Source organism: Poecile atricapillus, chromosome 22 (assembly GCF_030490865.1).
Source record: "Poecile atricapillus isolate bPoeAtr1 chromosome 22, bPoeAtr1.hap1, whole genome shotgun sequence".
NCBI lineage: Eukaryota > Metazoa > Chordata > Aves > Passeriformes > Paridae > Poecile > Poecile atricapillus.
The window spans coordinates 4,374,430-4,392,106 of NC_081270.1; the positions used below are offsets into that span (position 1 = coordinate 4,374,430).

The 17,677-nt window shown below is 58.4% G+C and overlaps 3 protein-coding genes across 4 annotated transcripts; 2 read left to right on the top strand and 1 right to left on the bottom strand.

Moving 5' to 3' along the window:
- Positions 1 to 3,005: 3,005 nt before the first annotated feature.
- On the bottom strand, positions 3,006 to 11,748 carry NOL9 (nucleolar protein 9). 2 transcript variants are annotated; one of them, XM_058854817.1, is made up of 12 exons: positions 11,612 to 11,748; positions 7,638 to 7,863; positions 7,356 to 7,483; positions 7,083 to 7,221; positions 6,764 to 6,860; positions 6,218 to 6,315; positions 5,313 to 5,474; positions 4,876 to 5,161; positions 4,682 to 4,793; positions 4,181 to 4,358; positions 3,640 to 3,773; positions 3,006 to 3,316 (listed from the first exon to the last, which is right to left on the bottom strand). In XM_058854817.1, exons 1-12 carry the CDS (start codon positions 11,612 to 11,614, stop codon positions 3,200 to 3,202), a joined length of 1,680 nt encoding a protein of 559 aa, XP_058710800.1. In that variant the 5' UTR covers positions 11,615 to 11,748; the 3' UTR covers positions 3,006 to 3,199. The 2 variants fall into 2 exon arrangements, with proteins under 2 accessions (XP_058710800.1, XP_058710799.1); XM_058854816.1 differs by lacking the exon at positions 11,612 to 11,748 and adding an exon at positions 7,934 to 8,183.
- TAS1R1 (taste 1 receptor member 1) lies at positions 8,169 to 12,590 on the top strand. The gene is made up of 6 exons (XM_058854815.1): positions 8,169 to 8,419; positions 8,489 to 8,792; positions 9,112 to 9,888; positions 10,236 to 10,448; positions 10,646 to 10,766; positions 11,651 to 12,590. The coding sequence occupies exons 1-6, from the start codon at positions 8,262 to 8,264 to the stop codon at positions 12,574 to 12,576; spliced, it is 2,499 nt and encodes an 832-aa protein (XP_058710798.1). The 5' UTR covers positions 8,169 to 8,261; the 3' UTR covers positions 12,577 to 12,590.
- Positions 12,591 to 12,676: 86 nt separating this feature from the next.
- Positions 12,677 to 17,579, top strand: ZBTB48 (zinc finger and BTB domain containing 48). The gene is made up of 10 exons (XM_058854822.1): positions 12,677 to 13,135; positions 13,224 to 13,441; positions 14,098 to 14,209; positions 14,576 to 14,668; positions 14,981 to 15,067; positions 15,390 to 15,544; positions 15,715 to 15,851; positions 16,175 to 16,339; positions 16,467 to 16,555; positions 16,643 to 17,579. Exons 1-10 carry the CDS (start codon positions 12,731 to 12,733, stop codon positions 16,937 to 16,939), a joined length of 1,758 nt encoding a protein of 585 aa, XP_058710805.1. The 5' UTR covers positions 12,677 to 12,730; the 3' UTR covers positions 16,940 to 17,579.
- Positions 17,580 to 17,677: the final 98 nt, after the last annotated feature.

Sequence of the window (17,677 nt, forward strand, 5' to 3'; positions counted from 1 at the left end):
TTGCAGGAGAGATCCTGTCCACATCAGCTCCTCTCCTCGCCCCGTCACCTCCTCCTTCTCCTGCTGCCGGCTGTGCTATCACACCCGGCGCTCCCGGTGACGGCGAACGAGTTTTGAAACCGGATCGTCCTTGCGGCAGAGCGCAGGGCAGCGGCAGCCGGCTGCTTCAGACGCCTGCCTGGGCCGGGGGGAGCGGCGCCGGTGGCACAGGGCGGTTTGCTGAGCGCTCCCCAGCTGCACCTGCAGCGTTCCCACGGCATCCCGGCGGCACCCAGGAGCTTCTCCCAAATCCCTCACCCTCGTTGCCAGGGCTGGAGGCTTTGGGCAGCCGCGCTCAGCCATAGCCTGCCGTTGCCTAAAGCCCCCCAGCCACCTACCCCCGAGCTCCTCGCTGACGTCCGGGCTGGAGCTCCAGGAGAAGCGCTCCACTGCCCCGTACTCCAGCCCCGCCAGGCCGGGCGGCAAAGCCTCCAGCTCGTAGGCACCCCGCTTCCTCCAGTACAGAAACATCCTGGGGTTGCGGCCGGGGGGCCCCCGGAGCCGTGCCCGCCCCGACGGGGCCACCGGTGGGACTAACCAGGGGAGACCAGCTCCGGCTTTAAGAGTGGGTCCCGGTCTCTGGACAAGCGGTGCATTGACGCCGGCGGCAGGAGCCGCGGGGCGGCCGAGGGTGCTGCTGGAGGCTGCCCAGCGCCCGCGCGGGGGGCGCACAAAGGGCCTTTCTTCAGCCTCCTACAGACATTGCACAAATTTCACTTTCCACCGTCTATGGAAGACATTCGGCCACGGAGACAAGACGTGCTTGTGATGGAAAGAATCAGCATTAAGAAGGGGGCTGTTTGGCGGCTCTGCCGTCCGCCCGGCTTTTGAGGGGGCAGGAATGTGCCGCCCCCAGCTCCGGTTGTATCCCAACACCCGTGGGCACACGGGGGCCCTCAGCCTGCATAGGGAAAACCAGAGATCTTCAGGGAGATTTTCCACCTGCTAATCCAAGAAAGCACCAGATAGGGCTTAAACCCCACAAAGACAACAAAAATGGCACCTTCATCCTGCCCCATGCAAAAGTGCCAGGCCAAGACCATCCCAGCCTCCAAACTCATCACAGCATCTCCTCCAGAGGCACCAGGTGCTTCTCAGAGTTGTTGCTTCTAGGCATCCTTTGCCAGAAATTCCATCAGAAATCACTGCTGCAAAGGTAACAGATGCCAATGTATTGCAAAATTAGTCCTGCTTGATTTAGTGCATCCTTAATATTTGAAGTGCTGTCACAGATTTCCCATTAATCACAGAACAGTGTTCTTGTTGGTGGGATGCTTCACTGAGGTTTATGCTCCAAAGCCCCCAGCCTCCCTGTTGTCCCTCTTCCCCTCAGGGAGCACCAGAAGGCAGTGAGGTTCTGCTTTCCCGAGGCTGCAGCATTCACCTCTGGGCCCCAGCAGACAGTGGAACCTTGTACCCCCCTAAATGCCCCAAAACAGACACTTGCAGCGCAGCACACAGGGGTTACTCACTTGTCCCCTGGCTCTGAGGGACGGAGCCACTGTGGGATCCATTGCCCTCAGCCAGGTGAGGTGGATGCTGGGGGGCTGGTAACAGCCCCAGGGGAGATGCTTGGCCACGGTGCTTTTAGTGTTCGGCATTTCTCCCACATCCTTTGCCCATCTCACCTTTCCTGAAGCTTTTTCCACCCACTCCCTTGTGACTGAACTCCTGTCTCACCCTGCCTGGGATGTTCCCCCTGGCTGCACCACAGCCCCTTTGTTTATTTTAGCCACTGTTCAGGCCACAATGCTGACCAACTTCTTCCTTTGCTGCCAGACCCAGCCATATGGGGATAATTAGGCCTGGATTAAGTTTAACTCTTTACGACACTGCAACACTGCACAGCCCCTTGCAGCTCTTCTCCAACTCTGTCCCCTCCTCACCTCTCATCCCAGTTTGTTTGTTTACAGCTGCTCATTCCTGGAGTTCTAGGAAATCTCTTCCCCAACCAGATAAAAGCAATTTTGCAGATTACTCACACCCACAGCAGCCACCAGCCAAAAAGCTCTGGCCCCAAGCGGTGTACCACATTCCTCCTTCCGCTGCTTCCGTCCTTCCTCCACAGACCTTGCCCAGGGGATTTGAACGGGCACTGGGCTCAGGGGGCTTCAGACTCCAGGACTGGACTGTTCCCCAGTCTGGGCTGAGGCAGAGACATGCTTCATTTTGCAGGAGCTGCTTTTGGAAGTCAGGTTACTTTTGCAGTCACAGACCCAGTAAGAGCTCAGCGTGCTGCTATTACCCATAAAGAATCGTTCTCTCCAAAATGTCCTCAACTTGACCCGAGGCACTCAAGCCTGTGCAATTCCCACCACTCCTGTCTTCCCCCTGGGAGCAAATTGCTAATTGAAAAAGGGCTGGAAAGGAAGTTCCTCTTGTGTCCCAGTGGGGCAGAGCAGGTGAGGTCAGGTAAGGCCACACACCTCAGTGCTCCATGCAGCACCTGGGTGACAAGTTCTTCCCCAATCCCACCCCCTTACAGCCCCTATCCATAGCAAAGTCCCTTAGAGCTGGGGACACACCAAGCCAGCCCAAGCTGCTCCCAAACCGTGCTCAGGGCACTGAGCTCACCCTGGAGCACCAGAGATGCAGCTGGGACAGCACAAGGGAGGAGGCAGCAGTCCCAGTGGACAGACAGGGTGGGCTGTGACAGTGCAGCACTGGGTGGCTCCATCTTTGTCACTCAGGGGGACAGGGACTCCCTTTGGTGCTCCTTCATTCCCCTCTCCTTGACCGGCAGGACACCCAGAGCTGTGGGTCAGCCACGGTGCCAGAACCCCAGCAGGGCCCTTCCCCAAACCCAGGGGACAGTGAAGCTCTGCCCAGGGCACTGTGGACTGCTGACACCCAGAGCTCCCTGAGGGCCAAACAGGCAATGGGAAGAGGTCCTGACCAGTGTGCATGTGGAATGGCAGCTGCCCTTGGCTGTGACAGCCTCGGCTTAGGAAAAGATCCAAACCAGCTCAATGTTTACCATAGATATTTATTACAAAACACCAAAAAATACAAACTGAACATAGAAAACATTATCAAAAATGGCCCACTGTAGCATCTACCTCTGCAGGGCCTCTGCAGCACTCAGAGCTCATGCAACCACTCGAGGTCCTACATGAACAAACCCTGGCTGAGCACCCAGAGGCTTCAAGTATAATCACACTCAAAAGGGGAACTCCCTCTTCTTCAAATGCTGCTTCTTCTTCCTCAGTTTCCCTGAGCCCATGATACTGTAGTTGTAATCGGATGTGACGTAGGGGATCTCTCCCTCAATTCCTTGCTGGAAAATGGGAAAATTAAACTAGAAACAACTTTTAAGAACTTGTACCTTCAGCAGAAGTGGAAGCACATCCCTCCCCAGGCTGACAAAACTGATGGTGGGAAGGACCCAGCTATCACCAAACCCCACTCTGGCATCTGAAACATGAGCAGAACATTCTGTTCTCCCAAGGTTTCTGTACTTAAGGACAATTTCCAAGAGAGATAACCATCTGCTGATGCCCAGGCATCTCCCAGCACGCATGAGCCTCAGGAGTAAGAAAATGGAAAACCTGCCAGCCAGCTGCAGCTCAGCCAACTCCCACCCCTCCCAAGAGCTCCTACCTGGCCCACAAGCACACAGTTAGGGATGGCAATGTTCCCAAGGAGCAGACAATTCACTAGTCTCAGATTCTCTGGAGGCACTGGTGTCAGGATGTGGTAAAGCTTCTTCTCCATATCAACCCCTCGGACAATTCCTAAAAAGTAACACATGCAAATGTCAGTCAATAGGTATCCCTGCTCACTGGCAGATCCCTACACACGACTGAGCACCGAAGTCCAAACTGGGACACTAAATTAAGTCACACAAGGAAACAGAGAAAACTACTGGAATTTTGCAAAAGCCACATGGAATCTGCTTTAGAGAAGGTGAAGTAGAAAGTGAGTCACTGTGGAGTTCTGAGAGCAGCTCTGAGCGGCACCATGCAAGGACATTCCCCACAGCTCTTACCACCTGTTAACCAAATTCCAAGGATTTTGCAGTACAGTCTCTAACAGCACACTCATCCCACTTCTCCAGCTTGTTTTAGAAGAGTAATTCCATCAATCTGCAACTTGTCTGCCAAAACACAGCAGGTGAGAGGAGAGCTCCAGGTGTGCTCACCAAAGCCCAGGCAGTCGCAGATCGGTGTCTGTGTCAGCAGGACTGGCCCATCGCTCTGGCACCGGACTTCCTCTGGAATGCAGCAGAGCCCAACCCAGCTGGCGTTCACTGCGTACATGATGTTGCTGGGAGCAACATCTGTGTGAATAACCCTGAGAGCCACAGCATTGAAAGGTACCTGAGTGGTAAAGAGAGAAAAGCGCTCATCAGTTCCACCTGGATTGAGTTTGAGTTCAGAGACAAGACCCTGCTGAGTATAGACCTTGCACACTCCCACACCACGCCTACACACAGGCACTATAGCAGGGCACACAGCACACATGTGCCACACCGACACATTGACAGAAGCCCTGCTTGCAGACACCCTGAACAGTCACTCTGCAGATTAGAGTGTTTATCCCTCTTCTGAGAAACATATGCAGCAGGAACAGAATTGCCCATCGCTTCAAGTTGGGCTCTCCGCACACCCACCCCCCAAGCCATCCCAAAAAGCTCCTTTACCTGATATGGCACCAGGCTGTGCAGGGGGAGCACAGCCCCAATGTCTGGGCTCTGAAGGTGCCCCAGGTAGCCCAGAATGGACATGTCACGCAGGATGCCGCTGTGCACTCGCCTGAAAGAAAAGCCCCGTGTCAAGGACGATGTGTGGTTCTGTTCACCCATGGATCTCACAGAGCACTCAACATGCTACTTACGCTTCACCTGCCACCCCTGCCCGAGGGAATTCCGGGTGGACATAGAGCAGCTTGTGCTGTGGAGTTGACATGTCCTCCCCTTCAGGGTACTTCCAGCTCTCCACGTCATCTGCTCCCAGCTGCTTGCATTTGGACTGCTGCTTGCCCTTGGTGTGCAGCCCAGCGCTGAAGTGGATATGCTCAGACGTCAGTGGGGGCATGGCCTTCCAGTCACACATGTCCATCTGAACAATGTGGCTGGGTGTCAACAGCCGGATGATATCAATGAGGAGCAGCAGCCCTTCACCTTCAGGGGCACAGGAAACACACAACTGCTGCTACTACTGCGACAGGTGGGACAGCAGTGTTACCTCAGCACAGACGTTCTTGTTCCACATGGTGCTGTGCCACCGTTACCTCCCTCCCACACCTCTCCAGAGTACATTGACACCATTTACCTTTCACCCAGCCCATGGTGTTGATGATTAGAGGCACTTCCTTCTTGTAGCAGCTGAACACATATTTCACAACATCAAGGTACCTCTCTGTGTCCTGCTCACAGCTGGTCTGGCCATAATACACCATCTTACGGGGCATCTGCTGGTGAGTGAAGGGGGGACCTGGCAAAGAGAGCACCAAACATCCAGTGCCTTCCTCAAGTCAAACCAAAACACTCCCATCCCTGAGCACTCACATGCCTCCTCTCCTGAAATAACCCATGCTCTTCCCATGTGCCAATTGTCCTCCTTGCACAGCCTGCAAGCAGGGGAAACTAGTCTGCCACTTGCAGGCTGAGAGTTTTGTTTTGGGTTAGTACTGGGTGTTTTTCTTTGTTTGAAATCACTGCTTACACACCTGCAATCTTTGAAGAACAGTGTATGACAAACTGGTTAAACAGCAAGCCAGCCTGGCCACATCCTTTAGCCAGTGACCCAAATCTGCAAGACTACAAACACCAGCAGTTTCTTGGGTTCTGTTTTTTCCACTCATCACAACAGCCCCCAGTCCAATCATGTCCATCTCAAGCTAGTTTGATCTACAGATACAGATTTTCCCAATGAGACCTTTCTCATCTGAACAGCAGAACATCCCCTGTGACACATCTTAGAATGTACTAACACCTCTACAACATCATCTCTCTTTAAAGCAGACAAAATAAGCAGAAGAACAGCTCCATGGTACTCAGGGAGCTTAAATGTCCCTACAAGAAAACTCAAACAGCCCTTGATTTATTCTCTCCAGGAAACTCTGACTGTGGCTGTGGCAGACGCTTCCCCTGAAGTAGAGCCTCTGCCTAGAACACCCTGTTCATTTCAGAAAGAGAGCAGGCCTCTGGTAACCGCAGGAGCAGTGGAACACATACCCAGAATGGGCTCCGTGACGCTGCTCAGGGACACGCACCCGGGCGGTGTGAATTCCGTCTGGCCGATGTCACACTCCATGTACTCAACCACGGGAAGGCTGCAGGGAGAGAGACTGTGTGTTAGCATTCACCCAAAGAACTACAGCATGGCCTCAACATATCAGAAGCTTAATCTGATTTTGTTCCAGGTTGCAAAGCTAAAATTCATTAATAAAATCTCTCCTTCCCTCAACCACACTCATAGTACATTTTTAAGCATTCTAACTCCCCATCTCAACCCAAACTGCTTGGTGCCCAATGTGCTCACACACTCCAAGGCAGCAATCTAACAGTATTTCAACAGAAACGTTCAGGAGGCAACTTTTCTGAAATCACTCAAAGTAAGAATCCCTATTTTTCTGAACTTCTGTTTAGAAGCCATGCACCTTCTATTTCTGATGGCTCTTATTCTTCTTTTGATGGCTTGTCAAACATCCGTTTTTCCTTTTTTCTTTTTCCTAAATCTCATGCAGTACTTAAAAGCTTGCAGAACATGGCAAGACTCACCGGTTCAGTAACAGGTTAATTAGGTATCTGTTGAATGTTGATTTCCCAGTGCTTTTTGGTCCACACACCAGCACCACAGGGACGCCGTCATCTTCCGCTAGAAAGAAAAGCAGAGTGTTAACTGGACTGATGCTGGCATCACTGACCCACCCTAGGCAATGCCTAAGCTCTAGATGCATGTTCTTTATAGAGAAAACTGCAACCCTCAATAAGCACATGCTAGTCAGGGTACTCTCTCAACTTTAACTCATGAAAAGCCTCATGAATTTTCGTTTTTTCAGGCAACCAAAGCCCCAGTCTGTCCAAAGCCTGCACTCACCACAGCAGGTCTGGATCAGCTCCTCCAGCGCCAGGCACATGCTCTCCGACACCAGCAGCCCGCGGTCAGGGCTGCACTTCACGATGCCCACAGACGCCAGGACCGCGTCCTCTGGTGTGAAGCTAGACTCCTCCTTTTTCTAGGCGAGAGGGCGAGCACTCAGCACGGGGTGTGTGAGGCCGCGGCCTGGGCGCTGACAGGGGCCGCCGCCGCTGGCTCCGCATAGGCGGTGCGGGGACGGCGCAGCGCGCAGCGGGCACCACGCCGCCTCACCTGGGACTCGAAAAGCCGCGACAGCGGTGGGTGGCTCAGCAGGAATCGTGTCACCGGCGAGTCCAGGTGCTCCAGCAGCACCACGGCGCAGTCGGGCGAGAACCGTGTCATCACTTTCACCCGCGCCTCTGCAAGAGGCAAGTGCCGCCATCGCCCTCAGCCCCGCACCCGCCCGCGAAATGGCACCCGCCCGCTCCGCAGCGCCCCGCGCACAAAATGGCCGCTCCCCGCTCCGCCCGTGAAATGGCGCCCGCCCGCGCCCCCGTTCCGTCCCGCACTCACGGCGGGGAACGCGGTGCGAGCGCATGGCGGCGCGGGCGGCGGTGCGCAGCTGGCGGACGGCGGCGGCAGGCGGGCAGGCGCCGGGCAGCGCCTCCAGGCTGAGCGCGCAGTGCGTGGCCGGCGAGAAGACCGGCAGTCCCGGGTGATGCGAGGCCACGGCGAAGCCCAGCAGACGGACGGCACCGTAGAGGCAGCGCAGGCGGCATTTGCCGGTGAAGGTCAGCGCCTGCAGGACAGAGCGGGCGGTCACGCTGTGCGGGGCGCGGCGGGGCCGGTGCGCTGTGGGCGCTGCTCACCTGCTGCGGCGCCAGCAGCAGCACGGCCGTACCCTCCGCCGCCTCCACGGCCACCAGCCCCGGCTCAGCCGGCGGCACCATCCCGGTGCGAATGAAGGAGGCGGCGTACTCCCGCCAGGCCACCTCCAGCCGGCTCGCGCGGGGCAGGCTGCGGGCCAGAGCCCGGCGGGGGCGGCTGCGCCGTGCGGGCATGACCGCCGAGCCTCCTCCGCCTCCCGGGGCCGCCCCTCGGCCGCCCCGCCCCGCCCAGCCCGCTGCGAGGCCCCGCCCGCCGCCGCCGCCGCTCCGTTAAGAGCCGCCCGGCCGCGCTGCGCGGGGCTGCCCCGCCATGCCGGCACCCGCCCTGCTCCGCCTGTGCCTCTGCGCGGCTGCCGCCGCCGCCTCCTCCTTCACCCTCCGCGGCGATTACCGCCTGGCCGGGCTGTTCCCCCTGCACACCGCGGCGCACCGGGACGGCGCCAGCCTGCTCGTGCGCGGCTGCGACGAGTGAGTGCCCGCGCTGCCCGTGTCCCCAACGCGCTCTGTCCTCCCTAACAACCTCTCTCGATTCCGTAGCGCCGCCTTCAAGAGCCACGGCTACTGCCTGTCACAGGCCCTGCGTTTCGCCGTGGAGGAGATCAACAACTCCAGCACGCTGCTCCCCAATGTCACCCTGGGCTACGAAATCTATGACACCTGCTCTGAGCCTACCAACTTCCATGCTACACTGTGTGCCCTCGCTCGTAAAGGCAGGCATGATGTCCAGGTGCTCCCCAGTTTTCAACATTATGAACCCCAGGCTGTGGCTGTCATTGGCCCTGACAGCACCCGGCTGGCCCTCACCACAGCCGCTGTTCTCAGCCTCTTTCTTGTACCGGAGGTAAGTGCAATTCCTACAGCTGATGGAAAACAGGGATCCCAAGGAATGATGGTTTCAGGGAGGGTGGTCTCAGAGCTGAGGAGCCTAGTAATCCTGGAAATGCAGCCCCTCTGTGTGTGCTGTCCCAGGATCCTTCCCAGGCAGTCAGTGGGCTGGCTTGCCATCTATCACAGTTTCCTCCTGCTGCAGCATACTTGGCGCTGGGTCTGCTGCCTGTCCAGCTCCAAGCCTTCCCAGGACAGGCTGCCTGTGCCATTAGCTCTCAGAGGTGCAGCTGCCTGGGCCAGCACATCCCCCTTTCCCCTGGCTCCCTTTGCAGATCAGCTACGAAGCCTCCACGGAGTTGCTGAGCCACAAGCGGCTGTACCCCTCTTTCCTGCGCACCATCCCTAGCGATAGGAAGCAGGTGAAGGCCATCTTCCAGCTGCTGCAGCACTTTGGCTGGACCTGGGTGGTGCTGCTGGGTAGTGACAACACCTATGGCAGTGCCGGCCTGGATGCCCTGCAGGAGCTGCTGACCGCAAGCAACGTGTGCGTGGCCTACCGAGGCACCATCCCCGCCAATGTGGATGCCAATAACCCCCAGCTTCACAACCTGGTCCGAATCATCACAGAAGTCAAGGTCAATGTCACTGTTGTGTTCTCCAGCAGAGAAAGTGTTCTGCCGTTCTTTGAGGTGGTGGTCCAGAAGAACATCACGGGCATGGTGTGGGTGGCCTCTGAAGACTGGTTGTTGGCTCAAACTGTCTGGCAGGTGCCTGGCATCCAGACCATTGGTTCAGTGTTAGGGATGGCAGTTGAGAAGCCAGAGTCCACGGTGCTGGAACGCTTTGAAGCTTGGAAGATATCAGAGGAAGGTGCTGTGGCTGAGTGTGCCAGCAGTGCAGAGGCAGGTGGGAAATCTGTGGGGAATGCGAGGCTGAACTGCACCCAGTGCTGCACCGGCTGCCGTGCGCTCGCCGCTGTCCCTGACATGTACGACGCTCAAAGCTCCTTCAATGTGTACTCGGCCGTGTATGCCGTGGCCCATGGCCTCCATGACCTGCTGGGCTGTGCCTTGGGGGCCTGCAGCAAAGGCACTGTCTATCCCTGGCAGGTAAGAGCAGCCTTGTGGAAGATCCGTGAGGATCCCTTCCCACAGGGAAGGATTCTTCTGTTGTGCCCAAAGGTTTCCTGTCTTTCCCAAAGGCTCAAATCCCAGCTGAAGACCCTTGTGGGCTTCAGCTGCCCCTCACAGTCATAGCAGCCAAGACCTAGACCTAGACTCCATCCTAGGTCACTTGTTCCTCTACCACCAGCCCCTTACTGCATGGGATTTTCTGCAGATGTTGGGGCGCTGGAAAGCAGCTGCAGGACAGCGGAAGTGTCCTCCACCACATTTCCCTCCCAATGGCAGGAATCGCACCATTGGAAGGGCTCCTCTCTTACTCTTCTGTTTTACAGCTCCTTCAAAAGATTAGACAAGTAAACTTCACCCTGTACAAGAGCCAAATCTCTTTTGATGCCAACGGGGACATTCATAAAGGCTATGACATTGTCATGTGGAAGTGGAGGGGACCAAACTGGGCTTCTCATGTGATAGGAACCTTCCGTGTGAACCCTGACAGGCTGAGCATCAACCCTGGCAAAGTCCTGTGGCACACAGAAGATGGCCAGGTACTGTTCTGCACCCAGGTCTTACTTATTGCTTGCTTCTGAGCTGACTGCATCCCAATGCCACCAGTTCTGGGGTGTTTCCTCATAGCAGGGCTAAACTGAGGGTAGAGGCAGTGGGGGGGAGATGGTGCCAGAGTGCTGCCGAGCCTGAACTGTGCTGCTGTCTGCCAGCCTGACCCTGTCTGTGCTCCCAGCAGGCTCCCAGCTCAGTGTGCTCTGAGGCCTGTGAGCCAGGGGAGATGCGGCTGCAGCACAGCCGCCACAAATGCTGCTTCAGCTGTGTGGCCTGTCCACCGGGAACCTTCCTGAACACATCAGGTCAGTATACCCTAGGGTCTGCTCCTGCCCCTTCCTCCCCTGCCAACATCCTACCTCCTGCTACTGTCTCACCATTTCCAGCCTCTCGCCTCCTGTGGTCAGTAAAACCTGTGAGCTGACCTGAAGGCCTGGGTCTGGCTCCTGTTTGCGTACCAGTGGGTATGCAAAGCCCATGCCCTGTGCTTTCCATGGAGTACTGCCCACAGGCGAGCCCACCTGGGCAAACAGAGCCTCTTTGCTTGTGGCCAGGGAAGGGGAATGTCCGGCCCGGTAGCTGCTCCCTGCACCGCATCCTCTGCCAGGGAAATTCAACCTAGTGGTTGCCTTTGTGCCATAGGTGGCACATGGGGCTTCCGCACTATGTGGTCACCAGCACCTGGCATATGGAAATGACTCCTGCCTGGGACAGTCCCCCGTAGTCTCCTGCCTCAGAATCACCAGCCACAATTACAAACCCCTGCCTGGAAGTTAGTCCCTCAACATCCTTAGCCTGTGGAGTGGACAGGGGCAGCTCTGGGGGACAGTGGGAGCAGAAAGCCCCTCTCCATGGTACTGTCCCATTCAACAGCAGCTGCTGCAGATCCTTCCCAGGTTACTGCTTGATGCACAGACCCCTTCCCACCCACAGTCCCCATGGCCCTCAGCCTCAAAATAGCTGAACCCCTGTCTCAGCCCAGGCCATGGATTTTGGGAGAGTCCGCAGGGCGAATTTTCTTTTGGGAAAAGAGCCCCCTTTTCTACCCCAGGCCTGGGAGCACCTGCAGGAAGGAGCAGGCATGATGGGTGAGCAGAGCCCAGAGACTCTGGGGTAGGAGCCAGGCCCTGCACCGTGGCAGAACTCTTACCATGTCCAAGGTGTGTGAGGTGTCCCACGTCCTTCACAGACCCCTTTGACTGCCAGGCCTGTGGCTTGGGCGAGTGGGCCCCAGCAAAGAGTGAGGTCTGCTTCAATCGCACCATCGAGTTCCTGTCCTGGTCCGAGCCCCTCTCCTGGGTGCTGCTGTCCCTGGCTGTTCTTCTCATGCTGCTCATAGCGGCGCTGACCGTCCTGTTCGCCTTTAATGCCTCCACACCCGTGGTCAAGTCTGCGGGTGGGAAGGCGTGTTTCCTCATGCTGGGCTCCCTGGCCTGCACCTGCAGCAGCCTCTTCTGCTACTTCGGGGAGCCCTCGCAGGTGGCATGCTTGCTGCGGGTGCCGCTCTTCGCAATCAGCTTCACCGTGTTCCTTTCGTGCGTGGCAACCCGGTCCTTCCAGATCCTCTGCATCTTCAAGCTGAACGCGCGCTGCCCTGCGCTCTACGAGGCCTGGATGCGGCGCCAGGGGCCGGTGCTGTTCGTGGCGGCCAGCACGGCGGCACAAGTGGCGCTGTGCGTGGTCACCGAGGCCGTCAGCCCCTCGGTGCCGCACCGGGAGTACGACGTGCGGGACGAATGGGTGGTGCTGGAGTGCGCCCAGAGCTCCGCGGCCGACGCCGCCACCGCCTACACGGTGCTGCTCAGCGCAGGCTGCTTCGCGCTCAGCTACGCGGGCACGGACCTGCCCGCCGCCTACAACGAGGCCAAGAGCCTGACCGTGAGCCTGCTGCTACACCTGGGCTGCTCGGCCGCCGTGCTCTGCTCGCAGGGCGCGCTGCGCGGCCAGGCCGAGACAGCGGCCCGGGTGTTCAGCACGCTGGGCACGCTCGCAGCACTGCTGGGCGGGTACTTCGTGCCGCGGGCCTTCATCATCCTGCTGCGGCCGCACCAAAACACGGCCGAGCACTTTCAGATGGCCATTCAAGAGTACACGCGCCGCCAGGCCGCCGCCTGAGCCGCGGAGCTCGACCCGCACCGCGCCTCCCCCGCCGCGGGGACCGACCGTCGGCCCTGGTCCGCCCCGGCCGCGCGCTCTCCGCCGTCACTGCCGGCGCCCGCTGACGCCACGTCCGGCGGTGGCGGATGCCGGCGGGCCCCGGTGCGCGGCCATGGCGGCGGCGGCGGCGCACAGCGTGCGGGTGCTGCGGGAGCTGAACCGGCAGCGCGCAGCCGGCCAGTTCTGCGACGCGACGCTCGGCGTGGGCGGCCGCGAGTTCCGCGCGCACTGGCCGGTGCTCGCCAGCTGCTCCCGCTTCTTCCGCGCGCGCGGCCCCGGCGGGCCCGTGGCGCTGCCCGACGGCCTCGCCGACACCTTCCAGCTGCTGCTCGACTTCTTCTACACGGGGCGTCTGGCGCTCACGGCGCACAACCGCGCCCGCCTGCTGGCGGCCGCCGAGCAGCTCGGCGTGCCCGACGCCGTGGCGCTGTGCCGCGCCTTCCGCCCGCGGCCCCGCCGCGCCGCCGCCGCCGCCCGCCCGGAGCCCGCGGCGGCCCCGCAGCCCGGCGGGCAGGCGGTGCGTGAGGGGGGCGGGAGGGGGACGGCGGGGCCTGGGCCCGGCGGGGAGGCGGGGGCGGCGCGGTGACGCCGCTGTTCCCTCGTAGGGCTCCCCCTCAGCCCCGGAGGAGGCGGCGGTGGGTGGCGGCGGGCGGGGGGACGGCGATGCCGAGCCCCTTCCCGAGAAAAAGGTGCTGCGGAGCAAAAAGAGTCCCCCCGCTCCGGGAAAGGCGCCGGGGAGCAGAAAAGGTACAGCGGTGCCGGTCGAGTGCCCCACATGTCATAAAACCTTCCTCAGCAAATATTACCTTAAAGTGCACAACAGGTAAACGCTCCGGCTTCTCCTTCCCCTGCGCGCGGGGAGACGCGCCGCCCTCACGGCTCGGCCCTTTCCCGGGGGGGAAGGGTGGCCCCGTTCCTGCCAGCTGGTCCCAACACCTCGGCATCCCCCGCGGTGGTAAAGGAGGGTCTCTGCCCCTGAGGGTGCTGTGGCCTGGGGGAGGGTTGTATGTATCAATGAAAGGAGTCCCAGAGCCGCAGCGACTGTCCTGAGCTGTGGCTCCTCGGGGGCTGCACTGGCTGCAGGTGGCCGATGGCAAATCCTCCTGGGATCTGAGATTGCCCCAGGCTGGGGGGGGGGGGAGTTTCTGGGGTTGTAGGGGACACATGGTTGGGCTGTCTGAGGAGCTCCAGGGTGGATCACTGAGAGTGGGGCATGGCCCTGCAGTGAGAGCTCAAGCTTTGCTTCACTTCTGTTGGGGAAGAATCTTGGCCCTGCAGAAAGGACGTTCTGTTGAGCACAGTCGGCACTGACAGTTGTGCACAAAAGTGGCATAGAAGCAGCTTTAGGGCAGCTGTGAATAGTAGCACTGCAGGGGTGGGGGGATGTACCCACCTCACCCTTCCCTGTGACCTCCTGGGCCTGTCTGTGCAGATGCTGTTGACAGGCAGTGATGGGATTCTGTGTTTACATCCCCCAAGGAAACACACTGGAGAGAAGCCATTTGAGTGTTCCAAGTGTGGCAAATGTTACTTTAGAAAAGAGAATCTCCTGGAACACGAAGCCAGGAACTGCATGAACCGATCGGAACAGGTATGCCCAGGAGCTGCCCTGCTGGGCTGGAATGCTGCTGCCATGTGTGTGGCAGGAGGTGAATTGAAGCTTTTTCCCAGTCCCAGCCTACGCTCTGTTCCAAACTGACCCCTGTCAGCACTGTGTGGCATGTGTTCCACGGCCAGGACCCTCACAGCCAGGGTCCTTGTGGCTGGGACTCACCCCTGATACACAACACAGCCCTCACTTGTGTTTCAGCGCATCAGGAGTCTGTACTGTACAAGATTCAGCTCCTGTGGGTACGGGCTGAATGCTGTAGCTGGGTGCCAGTGCCATGTGCTGAGCTGTGGGCTCCAGGTCAGGCTCTGGGTCCTGCAGAAGCCAACGCCACCCCGTCTCTCACAGGTATTCACGTGCTCGGCCTGCCCAGAGGTGTTCAAGCGGCGGATGGAGCTGCGGCTGCACATGGTGTCACACACCGGGGAGATGCCATACAAGGTCAGCAGGGCCTGCATCCAACATCCCAACATGCTGCTGGACACTGGCACTGAGCAGAGGCGAGCCTTTCCCTTCTAGGGCAGCCCAGCTCGGGAAGAGCTGAGCACACCAGTTCCCTTCTCTGTTCTATGACGGCCTACCCAGAGTTGTTCCCCATCTCTGAAACAAAATGTGATCCAGGGAGGCACCACAGCCAAAGGCTTCCTATGGCTCTGCCACGAATCCATGTTCTACTCCCCTGCTGGTTCTCTCCTTGCTCTGAAACCACTCTTTGGGGCAGCTGGAAGCTGACCCCATTCTCCTGTCTTGCAGTGCTCCTCCTGCTCCCAGCAGTTCATGCAGAAGAAGGACCTGCAGAGCCACATGATAAAGCTGCATGGTGCACCCAAGCCCCACGCGGTAGGGACCGGGAGTTTTGGGGAGGGTGTGATTGAGTGTGGATCTGGCCTAAGGAATGGCACAATATTATGTCTGGCTCTGTCAGTGAGGGGGTAGGGCACAGGGCTACTGGAAATGGGCTCTTTTGAGCAGCCCACAGTTCCAAGCACTGACCAGCACTTCATCTCTTTTGGGCTGTCTTATCTCACTGGGATCTCAGCTGGGGGTGCTGCCTTGGTTTCCGCAGGGAGGTCCCTGGAGCAGCTGGGGAAGGGCCGGGTGTGAGTTCATTTGGGGTGGGTATACCCCAACCCTAACACTCTTCTCTCCTGTGGCCTTGCAGTGCTCAACCTGCTCCAAGTGCTTTCTGTCCCGGACAGAGCTGCGCCTGCACGAGGCCTTCAAGCACCGCGGAGAGAAGCTGTTTGTGTGTGAGGAGTGTGGGCACAGGGCCTCGAGCCGGAATGGCCTCCAGATGCACATCAAGGCCAAGCACAGGTACAATGTGATCCGTGTCCTCTGTCACCCTGGCTCTCCTGGCTGCAGTCCCCGCCTCACAGGTCTGGGGGTTGGCTGAAAGTCACCCTCTTCCCAGAGGTGCTGAGCTGAGACCCAGGGGGCTGAAGCTGGCGGAGGCAGAGGTGACGGTGACGTTTCCCTGCCCACAGGAATGAGCGGCCCTATGTGTGTGAGTTCTGCCACCATGCCTTCACACAGAAAGCCAACCTCAACATGCACCTGCGCACGCACACCGGCGAGAAGCCCTTCCAGTGCCATCTCTGTGGCAAGACCTTCCGGACACAAGGTACCCCTGGCTGTGGCAGGTCATGCCAAGTGCTGTGCTCCAGCATGCAGGACCTCCAAAAAGCAGCTTCCCCAGGAGCAAAGCCATGCTCTTGTGAGTGCAGGCTGATACCAAGAAAAGCACATTCCTGTCACCTGCACTGCTCTCATGGCACAGAGGGGGAAAGAGCTCGTGTTGCTCATGACCCTTAGGTGGAACAGGCAGCTACTGCTTGTGCTGCTCTTGCCTTCTTGCCAGCCTGGCCCAGCCTGACAGCCCCAGGGATGCAGTGCATGGGCTGTGCTTCTGACTGGCCACTCTCCCTGTCTCCCCATTAATGGCAGCGAGTCTGGACAAGCACAACCGGACGCACACCGGGGAGCGGCCGTTCAGCTGTGAGTTTTGTGAGCAGCGTTTCACGGAGAAGGGGCCGCTGCTGAGGCACGTTGCCAGCCGGCACCAGGAGGGGCGGCCCCACTTCTGCCACATCTGTGGGAAGACATTCAAAGGTAATGTGAGGGCTCCAGCTCTCATGGGGCTCTGCAGGAGCTGCCTCCTTTCTTTGGGTGGGTTGGCATTGCTGTGAGCCTGTATGACATGGAGCTGCTGCCAACAGGCTGTCGCTTCCTTTCCCAGCGGTAGAACAGCTGCGTGTCCACGTTCGCCGGCACAAGGGAGTGAGGAAGTTTGAGTGCATTGAGTGTGGCTACAAATTCACACGGCAGGTGAGGCCTTTCCTGGCTCTGGGGCCCCCATGCTGTACTGGGGAGCCAGCCCTCACTGGGTCTCTTCACATCCCCCTTCCTTTGCAGGCTCACTTGAGGCGCCACATGGAGATCCACGACCGAGTGGAGAACTACAACCCTCGACAGAGGAAGCTGCGGAACCTGATCATCGATGACGAGAAGGATGTGATGGTGGTGCTGCAGCCACCGACAGAGCTGGAGGTGGGCTCAGCCGAGGTGATCGTGGAGTCGCTTGCCCGTGGGCCACTGCCCGAGGAGGTCCCTGCGCAGAAACTCTGCTCAAATGAGAACTTCTCACCTGCGGATGTGATTGAGCAGTCGCTGATTATAACCACAACAATTCCTGAAGACTGTGAGACATAGTGTGGCCACCCCATCCCTTCCACTGAAACACAGTAAAGCATTAAGCTGAACCACTTTCTACCACACTTGTTCTTTTGAGCTCCGTACCCTCTTTTTCTACCAATCTCCCATCCAAGGCTGCAGGGAAAGGAAGTCACCGTGATGTTCTGATTGAGTGTCAAATGAAATGTGTCAGCATGGTCACTCCAGTCAGTGTTCATTCACAGACAGTGTGCGGTGGGAAGGGACTGACCTCCCTGTGCCATATTGTGACTCACTTTCTGACGCTGGAGGAGCTGGTGCTGCCCTCTCCTCTCCACCAGCCCTCTCACCTTGCCTGTGATTAAAGCTCACCTTCCCCCACAGAGCGGCTCTGCCCATTCCTTAACTCCTTCGTTTAACTTGTGCCTTATTTCTCCTTTGTTTTGTTAAGCTTTTCAGTTGCTCTTTCTTTCCGCCATTAAAGGCAGGGCATGACCCGTGTCTGCTCAGCACTGGGATGACTGAGCTGTGAGTTCACTTTAAACACACTCCAGCAGCCACAAAGTGCCTGTGCTCACGTATATCCTAAATAACCCAATCCAGGGTTGCTGGGAGGGGGTGAACCATGGCCTCAGTGGTGCCAGCGTGGGGAGAGATCTCTTGTATATCCCCACACCCCAAAGCTGCAGCAACACCCTCTCCCCTTTCCCCCTCTACTCACCAAGGAGACAGAGAGGCTCCAGTTTAATCATATCTGGAATGAGAAACTTCCAGTAA